Source organism: Mesoplodon bidens (assembly GCF_964165515.1).
Source record: "Mesoplodon bidens genome assembly, chromosome: 5".
In the NCBI taxonomy this organism is placed as follows: domain Eukaryota; kingdom Metazoa; phylum Chordata; class Mammalia; order Artiodactyla; family Ziphiidae; genus Mesoplodon; species Mesoplodon bidens.
This window is the reverse complement of record NC_138161.1, coordinates 78282824-78305634: the sequence shown is the minus strand read 5'-3', so window position 1 is coordinate 78305634 and position 22811 is coordinate 78282824. Positions and strand designations below refer to the sequence as shown.

The following is a 22811-nucleotide window of genomic DNA, read 5'->3' as shown; positions in this document are numbered from 1 at the left end:
CTTAAGCCTTAGAGCTCCTTAATTGCACAGGGCCCTTAAGGTGTTTCCATGGTCATGTGTTTTTGTAAAATTTGCAAAAGTAGGCTACATTTTTTTTTTTTTTTTTTTGCGGTACGCAGGCCCCTCACTGTTGTGACCTCTCCTGTTGCGGAGCACAGGCTCCGGAAGCGCAGGCTCAGCTGCCATGGCTCACGCGCCCAGCCACTCTGCGGCATGTGGGATCTTCCCGGACCGGGGCACGAACCCGTGTCCCCTGCATCGGTAGGCGGACTCTCAACCACTGGGCCACCAGGGAAGCCCCAAAAGTAGGCTACATTTATATTCTTTTTCTGAAAGAAATGTTATATTCTTCAGACCCCACAAAACGTGATTGACTCCAGAGCATCAGAACATGTCCTCTAAGCTCTTCAACTGCTCCTCATGCTTCAGATGGTGAAAGGGCATGACTTTCCTTTGCAAAACCTTCCCCATCTCTCTGTATAGCCATTTCCCCCTATTGTACATCTTCAGAGCACCATGTACCTCCCATTCATAACCAGAGCTGCAATTTTAACATTGACTTGCACAATTATGTGATTAAAGTCTATCTCCCCTGAGAGACTGTTCACTTCAGGAAGGCAGAGCCCATGTCTACCTTCACTTGTATCTCCAGTGCCTATCAGGGTGCTTGGTACATGGTCAGAGCTCAATAAATGTTGCAAAAAATAATGTCAGAATATTGTGTATATTGTGTGCATAAAAATTATTTTAGTTAAGTTTACTTTGAAGAATTTGTTGTACCTTTAGAAATAATTGGAGACCACCAGAAATTCTGCAAAATTAGGGCTGAGTGTCACTGCTCTAGGTTAATATCTAGATATTGTATCTAAATATATCTAGATAATATAGGGTGACACACATACACTCTAGTGGGATCACCATTTCTACCTGGGGAAATTAAACCCCAGTTGTCTGAGAATCTGAAAATATCTCATTTTTAATACTCCATTTACCTCCAGAATTCCTTGAAATATAGATAGGAGAAAGCTCAGCAATTATACAATACCCAGCAAACAATCCTTGTGGGATGCTGACAATAGCGTTCAAGTTTTAGAGTCATCATACATCATTGTAGCTTCAATCTGGTGCTTCAATTATACAACCCTTTTCAATATTAATAGTAGTTAACATTTATTGAATACTTGCTTTGTGCCAGACACTGAACTAGTTACCTTACACGCACTAGCTAAATCCTAACCATGTGCTTATGATACTACTACCCTCATTTTACAAAGGACAAAACTGAGGCTCAGAGAAGATAAGTAACTTGTCCAAGGTCACAGAGTGGTGAAGCTTGAGGAGGAAAAGACTCCTGGTTGTCCTAATATTCATTCTACCCTTCTTTCTTTATTAGTAAAATCTATAAATTCTAGATGAGCACATGGCTGCCAGTATAATGTCTGTATTCCCCAGCCTTCCTTGGATCTAGCCATGAGATGAAGTTCAGACCCATGGGAAGGGGGCAGAATTCATGTTTGCTTGTAAAAGGAAGGGATGTGGACTTTTGTTCTTTCTTCCCTCTCCACTGGCTGGAAAGTAGACTTGGTGACAGAATTGGAAGCAACTGTCCTGACGGTTATGGCCAGACTAAATTCACTGGGATTTGAAGCCAGATCTGTCTAATGCTAGAGTCTATACTGAGCAAGGCCTTCAGAGGCCTTTCAAAGGCAACTGTGTTTATGAAGAAATTAGCAGAACTCAGCAGTAACCTGCTCCTGGAAACAAAAAGGCGTTGGCAATAAACCCGCATCGGGATGGATGTCCACTCCAAAACTTATTAACTGAGTGACCATGGGCAAGTTTCTTAACCTATCTGTCCCTCAGTCTCCTTATCTGTAAAATGGGAATGATAATAGTAGCTACCTCATAAGGCAGATGTGAGGACTAAGCAAGACAATACACATGAAAGAGCTCAGCGCTATTGCCAATTATATTGCAAAGAGCAGTGAAAATTAGTGATTACTATTATTGTAATTATTGAACTGTATAATCAACTGCAGAGTGTTGATAATATTGGTTTTTTTTTTTTTTTTTTTTGGTTCGCGGGCCTCTCATTGTTGTGGCTTCTCCCGCTGCGGAGCACAGGCTCCGCGGCCATGGCTCACGGGCCCAGCCGCTCCGCGGCATGTGGGATCTTCCCGGACCGGGGCACGAACCCGTGTCCCCTGCATCGGCAGGCGGACTCTCAACCACTGCACCACCAGGGAAGCCTGATAATATTTTTGATAGTACCAAAGGGGATTTAAGATGGTATCTTTTATTTATTTATTTATTTTTTTGCAGTGCCACGCGGCTTGTGGGTTATTAGGTCCCCAACCAGGGATTGAACCCGTGCCCTTGGCAGTGAAAGCATGGAGTCCTAATCACTGAGCCACCAGGGAATTTCCAAGATAATCTATTTTAAATGCTTGGTATAATCTTTAGTATATAGTAGGCACACCACAAATGGCAGTTTTTATGACTACATACATATTCAAAATAGAAAAGGAGCCCTCTCCCCACAAAAAAGGCAAGGAAATGAATGTGAATAAAGACATTTCAGTTTAGATAGGATGGTGTTCATACGTATTTTTCATCATCTATTTGCAGAGCAGGGATTATAACAATAATAGGAAAAAAACCTCATATTCCTTTCTCTACTGCTTTAACTGAAAAGCTATTTCCTAGCGCAGGCTTTGCCAAAGACATTTGACCTTGAGACCTCACCCAATTTAAAACCCTGCTGAAAATCCTTTCACTTAAAAGTAAGATCAATGACAAAGAAAGAACTAGAGTTAGTGAAATTCATAACAGATGATAAAAGAACTGTAGGGTGTGACCTATTGTTAAGAGACAGATGAAAGGAAACTATTGTGTCTTTCTAGAGAAAAAAAACAGACTCATTATTTGAAAAACCCAAAATAAACATTGATTTTAAGAACAGAAGACTTGAATTCTGGTCTTAACATTATCCTGGTCCTTTAGCTGCCTTTGAACCTCCTAGAATTGGTCATAGGAGCTTGTAGAAGAATGTGGAAAGTATGAGGATAAATAACAAATAACTGAAATGGTCATTTTAGTTCTTCAAAGTAGTTCAAAAGAAACATTTAAGATTTTCTCAGTTACTTTCTGCAGAAGACTCTAAACAATGTAACAACTTTAGTGTGATCATTTCCTTCCATCTGGGTTGCTAGGGTTTCCTTTATTGCTCATTCATTTGCACATCATCACTAATATTAATTAGTAGCTTTTCCTGGTAATAGTTTTACCACAACACAAGGGGAGAAACACAACACAGGCTGATCCTGGGACCAGCATCTTGGTGGATGAGTCAATTCAGTTAGACGAGTTTTGTGGAATGTTACTAGAGTGCTAAGGAACACCTTTTATTGGAATAACACATTACAGTTTTCAATTTACTTTCACATGAACTCATGTGGCTGTGGTTCCGGGGTCACAGTACGAGAGCTTGAAGATCTGGGGTCTTAGCACTCTCAGGTCGCTCTGTGCCTCTCTTTTCCAATATGTGAAATGGAGGTAACGTTACTTTATCTGTCATACGGAGTTGTCCTGTTGGCTCAAATGAAAATATATGCATGGGAATGCTTTGCAAACTGTAAAGTTCTGTGTCAATAGAAACTATCACTTTAAAGTAATATTAGAGATGAGGAAATCAGGCTATGAAATGTCCTTGCACTTGCTAAAGTTGTCTGGGCAGGTAATGGCAGAGCTGGTCTCCACCATTTCTCCAAAAAGAAATACATAGGGAGGGGAGGTCTGTCATTCTTTTTGGCCACCCAGCAGCTGAACCCCCTTGCCTTTGTTTTGAAGAATCCCTTCACCTCAGAGGCACATGCCTCCTTTCTGTTCCTTTTCCTGGCCTCACCTAAGCTGGGGGGTGGGCTGTGACCTGGGTCCCCAGGCTGCTGTCCTCACTGAGCTCCTCTGAGGAGTGACTTGGATTTTGTTCCAGATGTTAACATCTCAAATCTGGTCCTCCTGAAGGAGCGTCTGTGAACTACCCAGTAACTTTAAAATCACTGCTCTCTAAACTGTAAGGTGCCTACAAATCACCAGGAGATTGTGTTAAAAGGTAGAGTGGGACTCAGCAGGTCTGGGTGGGCCTGAGATTCTGTGTTTCTTACAAGTTTCCAGGTGATGCCCCCGCTGCTGGCCTGTGGACCCCACTTTGTGCAGCAAGCCTTTTCTAAATTTGTTCTCAGTTTAACTAATACCCTGACTAATATTACAGATTCTGTCATGGGGGAACAGGGTTTATACGTAAAACAGTACTGAAACACATGAAAAGGAAAACTTGCAATTTTTCTAGGACGACAATTATTCTATTGTCTTCTAGAAAAAAGCCTGGATGATGTTTAACTTTCAAAATTAAGGTGAATCGGGCTTCCCTGGTGGCGCAGTGGTTGGGAGTCCGCCTGCCGATGCAGGGGACGCGGGTTCATGCCCCGGTCCGGGAGGATCCCGCATGCTGTGGAGCAGCTGGGCCCGTGAGCCATGGCCACTGAGCCTGCACGTCCGGAGCCTGTGCTCTGCAACGGGAGAGGCCACAACACTGAGAGGCCCGCGTACCGCAAAAAAAAAGAAAAAAAATTAAGGTGAATCAAAATTGTGTTGAGGGACTTCCCTGGTGGCGCAGTGGTTAAGAATCCGCCTGCCAATTCAGGGGACACGGGTTCGAGCCCTGGTCCGGGAAGATCCCACGGGCTGTGGAGCAATTAAGCCCGTGCGCCACAACTACTGAGTCCACGTGCTGCAACTACTGAAGCCTCTGTGCCTAGAGCTTGTGCTCGGCAGCAAGAGAAGCCACCGCAAGGAGAAGCCCGCGCACTGCAACGAAGAGTAGACCCCCCTCGCTGCAACTAGAGAAAGCCCACGCACAGCAACGACGACCCAACGCAGCCAAAAAAAAAAAAAAAGTTAAAAAAAAGTTGTGTTGTGACATTTTATTGTTCTGTAACAGTCCTAGAGTTAATTGAAGATACAGTGATGTACTGTGAAACTAGATGTGGAAATGATTCTTTGAGGTAGTTACGTCTTCAAAGGCGCGATTACAGTGGGAGCATAACGGGTGTAGGAGGGCAGCAATGCCAACTTCCTGACTAAATTCACTTTCTTGGAATCTCTTCCTCATACACTCCCTGTCTCTTTAAGTAACTGAGACAAAGAGGAAGTTCAGCTGGATAAAGGCAGAAGCAGAGTGGCCCTCCCTAAAATTATGGTAACAGGTGTCAGCCATAGAAGCCTAAAGACTAGTGTCTAAGTCATCTCGAGCTGCCATAACAAAATACCATAGCCTGGGTGGCTTAAACAGACATTTCTTTCCCACAGTTCTGGAGGCCGGCAGATTTGGTCTTTGGTGAGAGGGCCTGCCTCCTGGGTCACAACTAGGCTGCCTTCTTGCTATTTCCTCACATGGTGGAGAAAGAGAGCTCTGGTGTCTTTTTCTCTTCTTATAGGATATGAATCTCATTTTGGAGGGCTCACTATCATGAGCTCGTCTAAACCTAATTACCTCCTAAAGGCCTCACTTCCTAATGCCACCACATTGGGGGGTTAGGGCTTCAACATATAAATTTGGGGGCTGGGAAGGGGGGGAACATTCAGGCCATTACAATTAGATAAAAGATTCTTCTAGATTCTTCTAGATAAATGATTTAGCTTCAGTGCTGGGAGTCTGTCAGTTCTGGGCAAAGTTCCCTGTTGTCAGTGGTGGTGTGTTTTGCTGTAATGAACATGCACCGTGGTGAGCTCTGACTGACAGCAGAACAGTGGGCAACACCCTCTTTCCCTGTGGAGCCTGGAGGATGGCACGTTTTGTCAGTTGGAGAAACAGATACATAGCAAGCCCTAGGATGCCATCTAAAGTACCTTAAACAAAAAAATTGGATGCCCTTGTTCTAGAAAACAAACAATGCAAGCTCCAAGGTAGCTCAGAACTCAAGAGAATATATCAAATGGCCTTTAGGAAGAAAACCAAGAGTTGCTTGAACACGTGAATAAAGATTTCCCCTGGCTAATGTCAGCATCCAAAGAACATCTTACTGTTGGTTTCTTGTCTGCACCTGCCTTTCCAAGATGGAAACAGAAAACAAGAGTCTATGATACAGAGAAAACAGGCATGGAGAGAAAACTGAGTAGTTTTTGCCATAATTAAGTCAGAAAATGGCTGGTCTTCTCTTAATCACAGCTTACATAAGCAATTCTCACCCTGGTATTGCAGTATCTAAGGAATTCTCCTAGATGTCTTCAGGAAATCCTCTCTTCAAATCTCTCTCCACTAACACCTCTTCTCCAAAAATTAAAATAAATAAACTTACATTTTAAATCTAAAAACATGCATGACACATACAAATTTCATATAGTACATTTAATATCAAAATCAGATAATTTAAAGTTTTTTTTAACAGAATAGTGTTAATAAATAAATAATAGTGTTAATAATAAATAAATAGTAAAATTTGTTACTAAGATGCATGGACCTTTGAGATATATTGTAGCATAAGAACAAACAAATTGAAAAATAGTGCATATATCATACAATTTTTGAAGCAAACATACACACACAACGTTTTTTTATGATATATATGAAGATGCAGGGAAAATGGTCTGGAAGAGACACTCCCAACTGAGGTGAGTAATTATCCCAGCAAAGGATTAAGCAATAACCACCACACACAAAAATCTAATCATTGACCTTACCTAGAGAGATCCCCAAGAACAAGCCCCATTTGGGCCTCCGAGAAAGAAGACACACCATCTTTGTGCATTTAACCAAATGTGCTGGGCAAAATCATACACCAATATATTTAAATAAAAGGAGAAGGAGATGGAAAAATAATCACCTTATCCCATTGCTCTCCTCTCCCACTCAAATAATGCCTTGGACTCCACTCTCTCAGGCAAAAAAGAGTCGAAACCTAAAAAGTGAAACAAAATAAAGATGAAGAAGTTAGCTCTGGGCCAGGGCATCCCAATCATTTGCGGGACCCTGAGCTAGAGTACAAATGGACATCCATATGTAATATGTTTAAACATGTAAAAGTTATAAATCGAGTGAACGCACTGTTTAATGAAATATATTTTGTCTTCCTGCCTTGACAAATATTCCTGTCAAATATTCATTTGATTCATTTTACAGGAAGGACAGGTCAAGTGAGACTTCTCAAGAGTCGTACACCAGCACGAGGCAGCATTTGGAGAGCCAGTTTGGAGTCCGTGGGCTTCCCTCTTGGTTTTCCGCTGCTGGCCTGTGTGGCGAGGGGCTCTGTGTGCGTGTGTAGGCCACTCGGCTTGCACACACAATCTATCCACATCCCTTTAAACAGCTGCACCTGGTCTCCCTGTGCCCTGGAGTGGGCTCTTTAGTGCTATCCCCCACCCTTAGAAAGCTGGACCTGGGGAAAGGCCTATGCTGGCCCTGGAAGTGAGCTCAGGGCCATTTGGACAGGGATGTGGGGGACTCTCATCCGCTGAGACTGGTCTAGAAGTGGGAGGTAGAGCACAGGCTCTGGAAGGGCACATCCCTTGGGCCTCATGGACTCCTTAGCCCGTGGGAGGTGTGATTGGAGGAGGGCCATGGAAGGGTCTTCTGAAGCCAGGGTCCCAGGGTTGGGCTTCCTCTTACACTGGTCTAAAGTCAGTACTCTTCTTGGTTTGGGGATGTCCTGGGCTCAGGCCCTGATGATGTAAGGGATTTCAAGGGTCATTTTGACTATGTTATATATAGATCCCAAGTCAGTGAATTAACTTATTCTTCCCACTTTGTACAAAACATGGATATTTTAAAATGTGCATTAAGACTTGCTCCTCCATGAGAGATGCCCAGGACTGGGTCAGAGACTGACTGATGAAACCAGATCTCCCTCTTTCATCGCATCCTCTTATTTCACTGGAGTAGCAGGCAGAATCGTTGACACTGTAACTTGTTCCCTCTCCCTCTTTTGCAGAGTGAGTATGGTTGAATTTACCTAAAAGTGCAAATGATGTGATTCCAGCGCACTAACTCTAGGATCTTATTTCCTTTTGTATGAGTTATTATTGGCTGCATAACAAATTACCGCCAAATATAACAGCTTAAAACAACAAATATTTATTATTTCATAGTTTGTGTGGGTCAGGGATATGTAAGTAGCTTAGCTGGGCGGTTGTGGCTCAAGGTCTGTGATGAGATTGCAGGCAAGCTGTCCACCAGGGCTGCAGTCGTCCCAGGACTCAGGTGAGGCTGCAGGATGCTATTCCAAGTCCACTCACATGGTTTTTCAGGCTTTAGTTCATTTGCTTGTCATATCACAGGGCCTCCTGGAAGCCCAAGGAGAATCCGGAAGGAGAGAAGAGTGAGGCAAGAGTCAAGTGGAGACAATGGCATTTGGAAAAGGGTACCTCAGATCTGGCAGCTGCAAGGTAACTTCCCAAACCAGGGTCTGCCAACAGGTGCTGTGTCAGGCTACCTGGGGAACTTATGAAAAATATACCAATAGTATATATATCCTTAGAGTTAATAATACTGTACTGTATATTTGAAAGTTGCTAAGACATTATGTCTTAAAAGTTCTTGGCACAAGAAAAAAAACTTTTGTAATTATGTGTGACTAGGAAAATGTTGTCTATCTCGATAAAAGAATACCAGTTCCTAGACCCACTTTTTTTTGTTTGTTTGTTTTTGCGGTACGCGGGCCTCTCACTGTTGTGGCCTCTCCCGTTGCGGAGCACAGGCTCCGGACGAGCAGGCTCAGCAGCCATGGCTCACGGGCCCAGCAGCTCCGCGTCATGTGGGATCTTCTCAGACCGGGGCACGAACCCGTGTCCCCTGCATCAGCAGGCGGACTCTCAGCCACTGCGCCACCAGGGAAGCCCTGCCTTTTCTTTTCTTTTCTTTTCTTTTTTTTTTTGTCTTTTGCAAGGAAGCTGAAGTCAAGAAAGTTAAATGACTTCCTCAAATTCCCATAGCTAGAAAAAGACTGAACTGAAAAAGACTGGAATTCAGGCTCATGTGGAAGCCACAGTTCCTGTGAGGAAGCAACATACAAGCCTGGCTCCCCACAAACCCAGGTGAACATGAACCCTGGCTCTCCACTGACCGCCAGGCAGCCTTGTGTGAGTTTGAGTCATAGGATCTGTACAAATCCTGGTTAGCTTATACTTGAAGAGGGTGTAATGTTTACCTTATGCTGTTATTGTGTCGACTAAGTTATTTTTAATGCTCCCTTGCCGAAGACCACTAGGAATAAACCTATAGTTTAAAAAGTTGAATTTATTACTCATTGCTGTGAGGGAAATGCACACCATCCTGGAGGTGTGTCAGTGAGAGGGTATTAGGAAATATTATTAAAGGATTTGGGTTTTTGTTAGCTGATTGGGGGAGGGCTTAGGAAAGCAGGGTTCATTCTATGAGTGTGTATCTTCATAAATCTTATCCATAGAAGGGCAGACCAGAGAGAGGCTAAGGCTGTTAACTGGCAAAGAAGCAGCGGTCACTCTAACTGGCCAGGATAGCTGTGTGTCCACTGTGGCTTGGACAATGTTCATATTTTGTCTGTGTTTAGACATGATTAAGGAGTCTTGTTCTTGTCTTCATCCGTCGTGGTCACAGAGGGACCTTGTCTCAGGTTGATGTTCTGAGAAATTGTCCATGTTTATGTTTAAGAGAAGAACACCAAGGCCCAGTGATAGCACCAGGCCAGCTTTTTCCCAGAGTATAAAATACCTTATCATAGTGCTGGACTCACAGATGTTCCATCCATCGGGGTTATGACTTTATTGCACACACCCACACTGCCAGCGCTGGACCTTTGAGTCACAGTGAGGCAGGTAAGGGGTGGTCTGGGGCGGAGACATTTGGTAGAATCTAAAAGACAGATATCCCTTCAAGCTGCAATGACCCATTTTCTTCCCCAGCTTCAGGCATTACATGAAGCCATTTCCATGAGGTCAAGGGTATGTCAGCCTGTGGAGAATTTCAGAAAGAGCAAAGAGGGGTCTACAAGGTAGAGGGCCTATCCCTGACTCTGCCTTGCCTCCTTCCTGCAGTAAAGGCATTCTGAGCACTTAACAGGGAGTCAGACCTGGGCTAGATGCTGTGTGACACCCACCACCTCATGGGAAAGACAGACAAGCAAACAATCACGCTGAAAAACGGGGTAAAAGAAAACAGTGTACAGTGAGGATCACCGACAGTCTAAGCAGTGGTTCCCACACTTTCCTCAATATTGTAATCACCTGGATCTTTGAAAAATACGGATGACTGGATCCCACTGCACTAACGTAATAGATCCGGGATACTACTCAGCGTCGCGATTTGAAAAACTCCCTGGGTGATTCAATGTGCAGCAAAGTTTGGGAGCCATTGGTTTAATCCATCCATCTTTACAGTCTGGGGTGGGGTTGGGGTCACACAGCTGTCTTATCTTAGGAAGCTGTGGTCCCTCATCCCAGACACTTGTATTTAGGTACAAAATCTGAAAGAGAATTTCAGGGGGCTTACAGATCCTAAGAAGAGAATCTGGGAATTCCTTGTAGGGGGCGGGCTGTCTCGTGAAAACCCCCAGACACAGGAGTATCCAATCCCAATTAGAGTGACACGAGCTCTCCGTCCCCTCCAGAATGGCGCTGGCCCTTCTCTTTCACAGAAGCCTCGGAGTTAGTATCACCAAACCTAGTTCGGGCATGGCGGTAAGCAGCTACCGAGCGGCCGGTGTGCGCACGTGTGAGAGTGTGCACACGTGTGAGAGTGTGCACGCCGGCGTGCACGCGCAGGGCCGCCGGCGAGCGTGCGTTTCCGTTAGGGAGCCCGGGCGGCCTCCGGCTGCGGCTGCAGCAGCGCGCCCGGCGCCCCCTCCCGCCCAGTCCCCTCCCCCTGTGGCTCTCGCTCGCCCTCTTCACTCCCCCGGCAGCGTCGGCCGCCTCCGGGTGCCCAGGGCAGCGCTCGGCACGCGAACCCCTCCTGCAGGCGCCCCGGCGTCACTCGAGCGTCGAGCCCCGGGCGCGCCTGTCGTATCCCCCGCCCCCCAGCCGCCGAGCGACGATGAGCCGAGGCGCGGGGGTCGCGGAGAGCAGGTGAGCGCAGCCGCGGGGCTGGCGGGGGGGTGGGGTTCGGAAGGAGAAAGGGAGAGCGGGGGTGGGGTGCGGCTGGACCCAACATCGCCGCGTGGAGAAGGGCCTTTGCGGTCTTTAGCACCCTCCCCCGCAGGCTCTGCTTTTGCCCTTTCCCGGGCGGGGGGAGGGCTCCACTCCCGCCCCGGCATCCCCGCTCGGGCCGCACAAACAAAGCGTCCTTCGGCGGCGGCGCCTGCCCCGCGCAGGCACGGAGCATGGGGGAGGCGACGCGCCGTGCTTCCCGGACTCCGACCCCCTACCCCCGGCGGGGGGCCCAGGCGGTCGCACCTGGGTCCGGCGGGCGGCGGCGGGGTCGCGCGCAGGTGCTCGCGCGGAAAGCGGTGGCGCGCAGCTCGGAGGCCCAAGGCTCCCGGCCTGGAGGCGGGGCTACGGGCAGCGCTGCTGCCCCCTGTCGCCGCGGCTTCCCCACGCCCGCTACCCGTCTCCAGGGCGGCGGCGGCAGGTGGGCCCGATTTGTTCACGTACACCTGGCGGCGGGCGGGTGAGGAGGAGGGCAAGTCTCCCTGCGGCATCCCCTTTGCTCTCCGCGTGTGTGGACCGGCGCCCTTCCCGCCTCCGTGGCGACTCCCCGCCCCCGAGGCCCGGTTCTGCTGGCCTCGTGTGTCCCCAGCTCTCGAGCTTCAGCTCTCTGGAGTTCCTGCGCCCTCTGCACCTGGAGGAAGACTGGGGAGGTTTTACTGAACACCATCGGCGCTTTGGCCACCCGGCTTTCAAGTTGAGTTGAGAGCAGGATTATTTCCTTAATCCCTTTTTGCCCATGCGTGGGACACCCCCGTGCCCATCATCCCCTCAACGCCCCCATGGGGCCCTAACAATGTCTTGAGCACAGTAGGCGCGAGATCAACATTGCTTGAAGGATTTCTGCTATTACTGTAAAGGCAGCCAATGCCTCTGTGTGTTATCAGCGTCCCACAGCCCTTTAAAAGCAGCCGCTTTTTACGTGGGAATGTCTACTAAGAGCTGGTTTGGGATGTTGTGGTCGAGTTCTCCAGGACTCACTGTCATCTGCAAAAGCAGGCTTTTAGTTGTAGTGTTTGGATGTAGTGTTTCAGCAGAAGACACGTGATGGCTTGTTTGTGAAATATATCCTTTAGGTAATCCTCTCATTGCAGTAAATACTTGCAGGAAGTCCAACCCAAAACAGTGCAGAAACGCTCGGCCAAGATTGAGACTCTGCAGAGAATTTACTTAATGGGACAGTCCGTGACACAAAAAGAGTTTCTACAGGATCAGCTAGAGGAAGAAGAGAATGCGGAGGTTTAAAGTGTTCATTTCAGTTTTTCGTGGATCATTCATGGAACATTAGGCCCAGCTTCTCTCAGGAAGGAGGGAGGGATTTCTTGGTTTTGTTTTTGTGTGTGTGTGTGTGTTTGTGTGTGTGTGTGTGTGTGTTTTCCTCGCCTATTCTTTAAAACACTGTTGCAGTCAGGAAGACAGTCTTAGAAAAGTCTGTTGTGGATGGGTTTTGCTGTTGAATTTCTTGAAGTTAGCATGAATAAAACTACACTAGGACATAAACTGTGTCCGCTTGGAATATCAAAAACACTTCTTTAGAGGTGGTCAGTTAACAGCAAGACTTGTAAATAATTGTTAAAGAGAACTTTGAATCAAATTATGGCTAAAAGTAAAGTTTTGTTCCTCAAAAAAAAAAAAAAGAGGAAGTGAATTGAAATACAGTGTGTGAAATTAGTACAGTTACTTAGAGCTAACAAAACCTCTACCAGCCTTCCTAGTATTACTCTGAAATGTGGGCCCTCCCCACCACTTTCCATGAAAACTTGTTAGTCCACCACCTCTGATCTTTCTGGCCTCTTCAGGGAGATCGTTGTTAATGTGTCATTTAATGGTAACAAAGTCCATATAATTGTGTGTCAAACAAGGGGGAGGTGCAATTCTCAGTAAATTGTAAAGCACCCGACAGATGTTTGCTACAGTTTGTTGTAATTTTTAGTAGCTGCACAGTATGCCCCTCTGACACTTAGCCATTCCCACATTTTTGGCCATTTAAGCTGTTATTACTGATTTTTCAATATTAAGGAAGTCTCTGTTTTATATCTAATTACCACATTCTTTCTGTCATTTATTTGTCCAATGAACATTTTTTTTTTTAATAGTGCGAACTATATGCCAAACGATGTGTTAGATGCTGGGGATGTGGAATCCTTGGCTGCACACACGCACACATAAACACTCATACACACTCCTTGTTCCTTTAGTTCCCAGAGGTTATAAACGGCTTGTAAACAAAGCACAGCAAAGCAGTGCAATAAAACCATTAATCTAGGTGTACATCAGACCTGGGCTCAGGGAGGGGAGTAGAGAAGGGATCCCTTCTACTGGGCTGAGTGATGGGAGTCACCCCACCCCATCCATCCCCAGTCAGGTGAGCTCTCCTTCTTGCCCACCCTGGGCACTTATGATTTCTTTCTCTTCCTTCTTCTTCCTCTTCCTCCTTCCCTCCTTGTCCCCTCACTGCTAGAAGTGTTCCAGCTGCCTCCTGTCTCCCTTAAGCCAGCTTAGTTCCAGCCCTTTTCCCTCTTGGCTCCACTTCCCTTTGGAGTACATTATGCAGAGATTTCATTGGCAGTTAGTTGCAAGGAGAAAGAAAGGAGTAAACCCTGAAACTGTTCCTCCTAACTCCTGCCACCCCACAGCAGCCGTTTGGGCTGTATCCCCAATGCAGTCACCTCTTGCTTCCACCTGGGGTCATTCTCCATTCACGAACGTGGCCAGTAAAGCTAAAGTCCTATATAATACTTTTCCTTTCCCAAGATACTGAAAACCCTTCCTTTGTGTGTATGTATATACAGTCATACAGAAAACACAGCATCTTAAGTGCACATCTTGATGAATTACCACAAAGTGAACACATCTGTGTAACCACCACCCAGGTCAAGAAATAGAATATAACACCCTAAAAGTCCCCCTTGTTTTCCTCTTACTTTCCTGTCCCTCCTCCCCAGAGGGACCAGAGATAAGTTTTGCTAGTTCGTAAACTTTATAAAAATAGAATCATACAGTATATACCCTTTTGTGTCCGGCTTCTTTTGTGACATTATGTTTGTGAGATTAATTCTCTCGGTTGTGTGTAAGCAGTTTTTCATTCTCATGGCTTACAGTTTTCCATTATATGATGATATCACATTTTCTTCATCCATTCTCCTCTTGACGAACACGGTAGTTTCCAGGTTTTGTCCTTTAGCCCTTTGATGCCCAAAGACCTACCCATTTCACTATTAGTTTTGCCTACTGGTGTAACTGAAAAAAGGAAGGGAGAGGGTAGATGAAGGAGCCAGCCTGGAGAGCCAGGCCTGTGGATTTTTTATCTTTGCTGGTACTAAGTGTTTTCTGAAGCATTGAAGGCCGTGCTCTCATTCAGAAACCTGAACACAGAAGAAAACAGCTATGGGGTGGCTTCCATCATGGGCGGGCGAGCTAATTGCAGTCGGTGGTCTTTGGGATGCTTAGGATAAAAGAAATTGGGTGATAATGGGAAACCAGCCTGGCTTGGGAAGTGTCCCCTGGGGGTACTGACAGCTGGCGGCTCGACCCTGACCCTCCCCCAGGGCCTGGTCGCAGAGGACTTGGTACTCAGAAAGTCTGTCTGTCCTGGCCAGTGTGGAAGAGGCTGTGTAGTTGGCTTCCAGAGCTTGATTCTGAGTGAAGGCAGTTTCCTTGGAGTATGTTTTAAAGTTACCTAGCCTCTTGAGGGGTTTTTCTCATCTGGTACTACAACTTCTTTTCAGGGTGGTCTGGCTTTTGTGGTCTGGGGGCCTGAGATTTTCTTTGGGGAAATGCTTGGGCCTTTTGGACTCAACACAGGCAGTGTCTGAGCCTGTAGAATGTCAGGGGGGTCTCACAGGATCAGACGTTCTCCATGAAAGATGCTGATGACAGCAGACCCTGCATTGTTGACTTCCTCCTTTGCTCTCAAGCTTCAAATCTTCCCAAGGGGGAAATCCGAAGACTACTCAGTGGAGTGAATGATCGCCACTCAGCATCCTGGGGTTGCCATCAGTTTGGTTACAGTTAGAGTTTCTCCACCTCCCTGTCTTTCCTCATCTCCTACCTCTCTCCCCCTGAACACAGTTGCTTTCCTCCTGTTCCCAGACCTTGATAAATTCCTTCCTGCCTCAGACAGAAGCTGTGCAACATTCTCTTGTCCATTCTTGCTTGGCCTTTGTGGCTCAGTTTAAATGTCACTTCCCCAGGAAACCCTCTCCAGTTTTTCAATCTTAGACAAGTGCTCTTGAAGCACTTCCTGTCTCAGATACAAGAAGACAGTCTTCCCCATCAGGCTGATGTGTTCTTGAAGGCACAGACCCAGTTGCTTTGTTCACTTATGCCTGGCACATAATCCATCCATGTTCGTTAAATGGATGAATTGATGGGTAAACCAAGAGGCCTGAGACAAGTTGTGATATTGTTTCTGCTTATAATTTGCTGTGTGATCTTGGGTGTTCATTAACTTCACCTCTCCTAGAGTCTCTCTCCCCCTCTGTAAAATAATGCATCAGGCTGGAAGATCTTGTAGGCACCTTTCCGCTTCAGTTTTTTTTCTGAGTCTAACAGTGAGGAGATCCTACCTGAGGCGTAGCATTCTTTGAAAATGCAGGCTGGCCTTAACATCATGGTTTAAGTGGCCTTAGTTACACGCCCATGTTCTTAGCATAAGAGCTCTGTCCTTCCCAGTTCATCATAGCCTGCTCTGGGCTAAGACTATAGCTTATATTTGCTTTTATTTTGCTCTTCCCACATCATATACATTTATTTCCTGATCTGTCTTCTCTTCCATTAGTGTGCCCCTTGGGGACAAGGTTCATGTGTCACGTGTTACTTTTATACCCCCTTCGCTTAGCACAGCACCTGTGAGTTAATTTCAGTTGATGAAAAGAGATCTGTATTGTAGAGAATATTACTTTCATTGAGATTATTCTCTGGAAAGTATAGCTATTTCATGATTATGCAGATTAACTCTAGTTTGTGACTAACATAAACTCTTTTCCACTTTCCTTAACCCATTTAACAACTTCTGGCCTATTTCCCAGAAGGTTGATAGGGGCTAAAAGAAGTAAAACACTAGTTGGTTTAATTCTGGTGAAAAGTTAAAAGGAGGATTTGGGGCTCATTGTGGTTTAATTATACCTAATAACTAAGGTCTCTGAGCCTTATTTCCTCATCTGTGAAACGGAGATGACACTAGTTCAGTATCAAGCACTAAAAAGGTTGTTGCAGTGAAGCCCATCGATGGGCTTGGGGTCCTTGGCTTGGGTTCAGGCACACAGTAAATATTTTTAAAATATTAGTTAAAGAAAAAAAATTAGGTATTATATTACATTTTTATTTTCACTCGAAGAATTGCTAAAGATCTTTAAGTGGAGAATTATTACTTATTGAGCCAGATTTGAGTGAAATCCTTCTGACACCTACTATCCACCTGTCAGGCTGGGAGTGGAGGTGGGAGAAAGGCTCCCTCAGGTTGGATTGTACTATGCTGAGATGCAGGGTTTTTCTCCTCCCGCTGAGGGAAAGGGGCCAGTATTAGATGGGGCCTGGGAGCTGATAGGCATGGGGCGGCATTGAAATTATACCTAGTCATCATGCTTGAGTCTGGATCAAAATGTAAGGAATTTTAAGTGATATTAAATAAATGTCCAAGTCCCTTCCCTGCTGATCTTCAGCCCCTAAATTATACTGGGAACATTTGGAATGGGTACTCTCTCTCCGTGGTTGCCGTGGTTTTCCTTTTAACAAACCACCCGGAAAAAGCAGAAAGGAAGAGGATGTGGGGAACTAGCTAGCATCCATGTAGTGTGCTAGGGAGGAAGAAAATCTTCCTCTACCCTTCTGGGTTCTTGTGGTGTAAGGATTAAACTGTGACATGACACAGATTAACAGGAGAAAGTCACACAAAAATATAATAACAGAGACACACGGGAGATACCGAGGAAAACTTGAAAAAGGCCAAAGCCCTCACCTTAAATACTGTCCTCAGCTAAAGATGAAAGAGGATGTTGAGGGTGAGGAGAGTGAGTTCTGGGAGGTCTCCAGGAAGAGCACGGTCAACACAGGTAAGGTTGTGATGCACATTTAACTCACTGCCTTCTCCACTGACAAGATGCAGATTTGGACACCCTTGCAGACAACGATTTTCCTTACAAATGTAAATGTTTCTTACAGAGGGTAACTCCTGCTTGGTTTTCAATGTTTTTTCCCTTTGCCTGCTGTTTCCTAGAGAATAACCAACTTAAAATAATTAATATACCAAAGAGACATATTTTAGGGTAGCAAATTCCACTACTCTGTAAAGTGGCTGGGCCCCTGTGGGTCCCCTGGGGTTGCTCCCTCCACCCAGCTGTGACTCCTGGAGCTGCCCTGTGGGCGGGCTCCTCCACCTCGGGGCTAAGTCTCCTCCCGCATAACTGTCCGGGTGTTTTAGTACAGAGAGCTGGCCCTCTACCCGCAGCCTCACTACATGGAGAAAATAAAGGTTTTCCATAAAGGTTTTCTGGTTTTTAGCAGAAGTTCTGGTATCTAGACACATGTACACACATCTGGAAGTAAAGATAAACAGCTGTAGAAAGGGGAATATGAAAGGGACAATTAAGAGAAAAACGCGATTTGTCATTGGGGACACAGAGTGTGTTTTAAGCAGACATATTTTGTACAATAAGAACGGCTAACTCTCAATACATGTTCTCATAATTATTTTTAAATTAAAAGGCACAACGACTGCATTATAAGAGGTATGAGTCTGGAGAAAAAAGATGCGGTGGTTGGCTTTTTCTTCTATGTATTTCATGGGAACCATATTTTAGCCTTTCTTGGTGTCTTGAAGCATTTCCTAATTTCAGATTTACCACCACTCTCTGACCTTTTGAGCTGGAGTTTAGGATTAAAAAATAAGAGGACTTAGGTCTGAAAATGAAAATACATGTTTTTCCTAGAAAATACCAAATACCAAATACTTGGGAATGTTTACCAGAAAAAGTCTTGATTCAAGGAGGATTTCAAAATCTGGAGGCACCTGACTAACTTGACTGAAAAAGAGAAAGGAAAGGGCAAGCAGTTGGTCTGCAGCTTTTGCTGTTTTCTTCCTCAGTTTACTTTCACTACCAGGATTGTGGTTTGGGGTCAAGTGGTGGGGAGTGAAGGGAGACATGGTACCAGGCAACTATGGGGCTTTGAAGTCATAATGGCCTAGGGTCAAGTGCTTCTTTTCTGTTTGTTAGCTGTGTGACCTCAAGGAAGTTAATGAACCTCTCTGAGCCTCAGTCCCTGCATTTGTAAAATGGCCTTCATAGGCTTATTAGGATGATTCAGTGAGAAAATGCAGAAAGATTTTACACCCCCATAAGTGCAAATAACATCATTGTTGTTTTCTGCCTGCTTTTTCATTTATTCATCAAAGATTCTGATTCAGTGGGCCCAGAAAAAATGATTTTTAGAAGGCACCCTGTAGAGTTCTAATGTCCTCAGTCCACACCTTGAGAAATGCTGTCCTTAAGGGATGAGGAGCAGTTTGGGCATCAAGGGGGAGGGCAGGGCTGTCACGTACATGCACACACAACTCGAGGGGATAACCCAACATTGTAGTACGTGTCCATGGAGTACACATAGTTGGGGTACCTGACCTGCAAGGCCACAGGCGGTGACCCTTTTTGGGGGAGGGTGCAGAGAGAGTGGTGTGTGTGTGTGTGTGTGTGTTATGCAGGGTATGCTTGGGACACTGAAGAGCTTTCCCTCTGAGAGAGCACGCAGGGTGGGAGACGAGGAAGCAGGGTGGGGGTCCTTGTGTGCCATGCCAGGGAACTCAGGCTTTGGCCAGGAAGTGGTGAGAAGCCACAGAAGAGTCTAGGCAAAGACATAATTAGGTCATGCTGACGGTCACACGAGGGACGAACCAAGAGAATGAGCCAGTAATTATGAGAATATAATCAACCAGCTGGGTGGGGAGAGAGCTTGAATGGAGGTGGAAACAGTTTGCATTGAGGAGGGGACAGATTTGAGAGATGTGTTGGAGGAGGTGGAGGAGGTTAGGAGGACACGGATTGTGCTGCTTTCTGGGAAAAAGGAGCTAGTGATGACTTGGAGGTTCTAGTTAGGTGACCTGGTGAGGTCAGGAAGAGCGGGTTTTCCTGGAGAGGGGAAGACAGTGATTAGTTAAGTGCTGACCGTAGTCAATTCAAAGTGCTGAATTGACCCTTGGGCCCTAGGCACCTGGAGCTCTGGGAAGGGGCCTGGAAGGGGGCAAAGATTTAGGATCTGAAACCTTGGCATGAAGGCGAGCAGGAGGCAGTGTGAGGAGGGTACACTGATGTGATCCTGGGACACAGCGATCTAATACCCAGGAGGCTGGGGCCTGGAGCCAGGAGATGGAGCACATGGAGAGGGGAGAGGCCACTGAGGCACGGGAGGGGGGAGGGGGAGCCTGTCACGTGCTTCATCTAAAGAGAGAGCGGTCACTCAGGACGGAGAGGGCCCCCTGGGTCTGTCGGACAGGAGTCCTCGGTGGCTCTAGCTTGGGTGGTTTCGGTAACGTGGGAGAGCAGAAGGCAGGTGGCTTTGATTCCGGGAGAGGGTGGGGAGTGGGCAGCGGAGACCGTGAGTTCTCCCGTGAGACCGGCACTAGCAGGGCAGAGGGAGTCCAGGCGGTGGTGAGGACGGAACGTCAGGCCAGGCGGGGGAAGGACCGGTTAATTGAATGGGAGCTGTCCGAGCCCTTAATTCTCAGGCGTGCTGGGACTGAGGGAGGAGGCCCGAGAAGCAGGTGAGAAGACCTGAGCAAGGGAGGGCGACTCAGGGAGCAGCTCTGGGAACCAGGAGGAGGGGCTGGGGTTAGCGCGTCTGGGCGGGGCGAGGAGGATGGATCGCTGGAAACGCGGCAGAGCAAGGGGCGTGGCGGGCACGGGGATGCCGTGCAGGGACCCTGTGCAGGGGTGCCGGGGTGTGAGCCGGGCAAGCTGGGCTTCAAGTGCACGCTCCATAGCCCCGTCTGTCCCGCGGTTTGGAGTCAGGCCGCAGTAGGTGGGAGTGAGAGGGGCAGGAAGAACCTTGAGGAGGGAGAGAGTTCTTTCACCTGCAACATTACTGCAGAAACATAGTATGATCATTTTGAAGACTTTGATAATTATTTTGTATAAAATTAGTATCCGTTTATAAAATTGGTTTTCTTTTCTTGTTCTAGTGATGATCACAGTGCCTCTTCAGAAGAAAAAGGTATGGAACTCTTAAATCAATGTTGAGTTATCGAAAACTTAACCTATACTGTGGAAATTTGCATTTTTAGAAAATGATTTTTTAATTAATTTTATCTATTGGCTGCAGTTTACATTCATGCATTCACCAACTTATAGAAATGTGTTAAAATAATCAATAGGTTAGGATGATGCGATAATGACAATTTTTCAGAATTTTCTTTAAGGTTGTTTTTCAACAGATATTCCAAAAAAAAAGAAATGTAAAGAACTTGGGCCTTTGTAGTTTTTATAACTTAAGAATAGAAAATAAGTGCTCTTACATCTCTCTCCTTTTAAACTCTAGCTCTAATGTTCTTTTTAACCTTATTTTAAATTCAATAAAGTAAGATTAGAGAAGTATTATCAACTGAATTCTATAAATGTTCCATACACAATGACTAGATATTTTCTTTAATACTTGAGTGTTGTCAATTTTATATACTTAATGAAAATGACAACACACAATTCTATCCCTGAAAGTGGGTCAAATAAACACTTTTATTTATTTATTTATTTATTTAATTTTAAAACATAAATTTATTTATTTATTATTGGCCGTGTTGGGTCTTTGTTGCTGCGTGCGATTTTGTCTAGTTGCGGCGAGCGGGGGCTACTCTTCATTGCAGTGGCTTCTCTTGTTGCGGAGCTCGGGCTCTAGGCATGTGCGCTTCAGTAGTTGTGGCTCGCGGGCTCTAGAGTGCAGGCTCAGTAGTTGTGGTGCATAGGCTTAGTTGCTCCATGGCATGTGGGATCTTCCCAGACCAGGGCTCGAACCTGTGTCCCCTGCATTGGCAGGCGGATTCTTAACCAGTGCGCCACCAGGGAAGCCCAATACTCCTTTATTAAAGGAAGGTCTTGGTCTAGGTTTGGGGGGTGCTGAGAGTTGAGTCCTCTTTCTGGCCTGTGCTGCTTGTTCTTAAAGGCTGTAAACAGTGTGTGGGGATGTATTTCTTGCTTTGGCTCCTTCTCTTTATCGTGTGCTGCATGGCTCCGAGTCCTTCTGGAAGGTGGCTCCGAGGCCACTTTAGTTGTTGACCTGTGTCACTTGACTGCAGAGTGGCTTAGAAACTCCTCAGCTCATCGCTGGGCCACTGTCTTACTTTTGCAAGTTCCATATCCCTCCTGAGTTTCATTTTTCCAGTACAGAATAATAACCTGCCTAATAAAAGTATTCTGATTAAAATCTAAAAAAAGTTTCTGTAACATTTGGCTGCAATGTGTAGTGTATGGGGCTGTCATGAATCTGTCAAGTGTAGGGTTGGATCTGGCTGGCTTTCCTGCTTCCTGGTGCTGACCTCAACCTCACCCGTCCCTCTCTTTGCTTTTGCCTGTTTCTGTCTGCTTGAGATGCCCCTCCCTTCCTGCACACTTAACCTCCCTGGCTTGTTTCAGCGCTACCAAATTCAAGGACTCGTGCTGAATCCCTCACCTGCAGTGAGTGGTCTCAATTTCTCTCTTGGACCAGCAGAATACTGGCCTTCTTTCGTTTTGTATTGTCCTGATTTCTTCATGTGTCTATGCATGGCCACTGCTTGTCCTCACACAGGCTGTTTGCTGGGACATGGATTTTCTCCTAATGCTGCGGAGTGCCCATCACACGGTGGACACTAAGTCAATGTTCATTAAATTGAAGGGACGGTAGTCTCTGCCCACGCCCAGGGGAATTAGTCAACTGGTAATTAAGCCCCTGTTGTTCACCAGCCTGGCACGGGTAAATGTTCCAGACAAACGAAATGGAAGAGTTGTCTGTTTCATGAGCAGTCTAATTGAGCATGGCATAAATACAGACTAGGGACATGGTAGCTAAGGGGCAATCCTTCCCTACACAGAAATGCTCTTGCTCTGTTTAACATTGTTGGTAACTTCTGCAGCAGTTACCCCTTCTTCTCCTATACTATAATATATCCATTCCCATGAACCCACACTGGCCTAGGCTCTCATCACTTCATATCTGGATCTCTGCAGTGGCCTCCGTGTCAGGCTCTCTGGAGTCTAATGCATCCTGAACGTCAGTACCCCCCAGTGTCCACCAACATCTTGGGGAACACCAAGGCCCATTCCAGCTTGAAGCTGTCATGTAATTCTGCGTCTCCATGTCATTCCCTGTAGGAGAACCATCCCCCAAGGCCAGTTCTTCCTAACTGCATTCCAGGTCCTCCCTAGTCTGGTCACAACTTATCTGGCCAACTTTACATCCTTACCTCTAACCTATTTGTGTCATTTTACTAAATTGTTGACAGTTGTTTGCCTGAATTGACTGTTAACTGGGGAAGGACACTGTTCTTTGGTATAGTAACACCACTGTCTACCCTTCAGTTACAAAATCTAAAACCAGGTGCTTTTTTTTCCTTTCTAGTGTCAAGTTACTTAATCGCCAGGGATGTTTTTAGGGAGCTGCTGAGTTAATCAGACAAAGAAACA

At 46.0% G+C, this 22811-nt stretch overlaps 1 protein-coding gene across 1 annotated transcript in view; it reads left to right on the top strand.

The window, feature by feature from the left end:
• LOC308617934 (uncharacterized protein) overlaps nt 1-22811 on the top strand; it is a gene marked incomplete at its 5' end in the record, with an annotated part of 56407 nt that overhangs the window by 7059 nt on the left and 26537 nt on the right. Inside the window, 5 exons of the mRNA XM_081235344.1 lie at nt 8332-8439; nt 9767-9846; nt 10638-10707; nt 10792-11091; nt 20339-20370. Of these exons, the coding sequence (XP_081091470.1) occupies nt 8332-8439; nt 9767-9846; nt 10638-10707; nt 10792-11091; nt 20339-20370 (590 nt within the window). The remainder of the gene's footprint in view (nt 1-8331; nt 8440-9766; nt 9847-10637; nt 10708-10791; nt 11092-20338; nt 20371-22811) is intronic.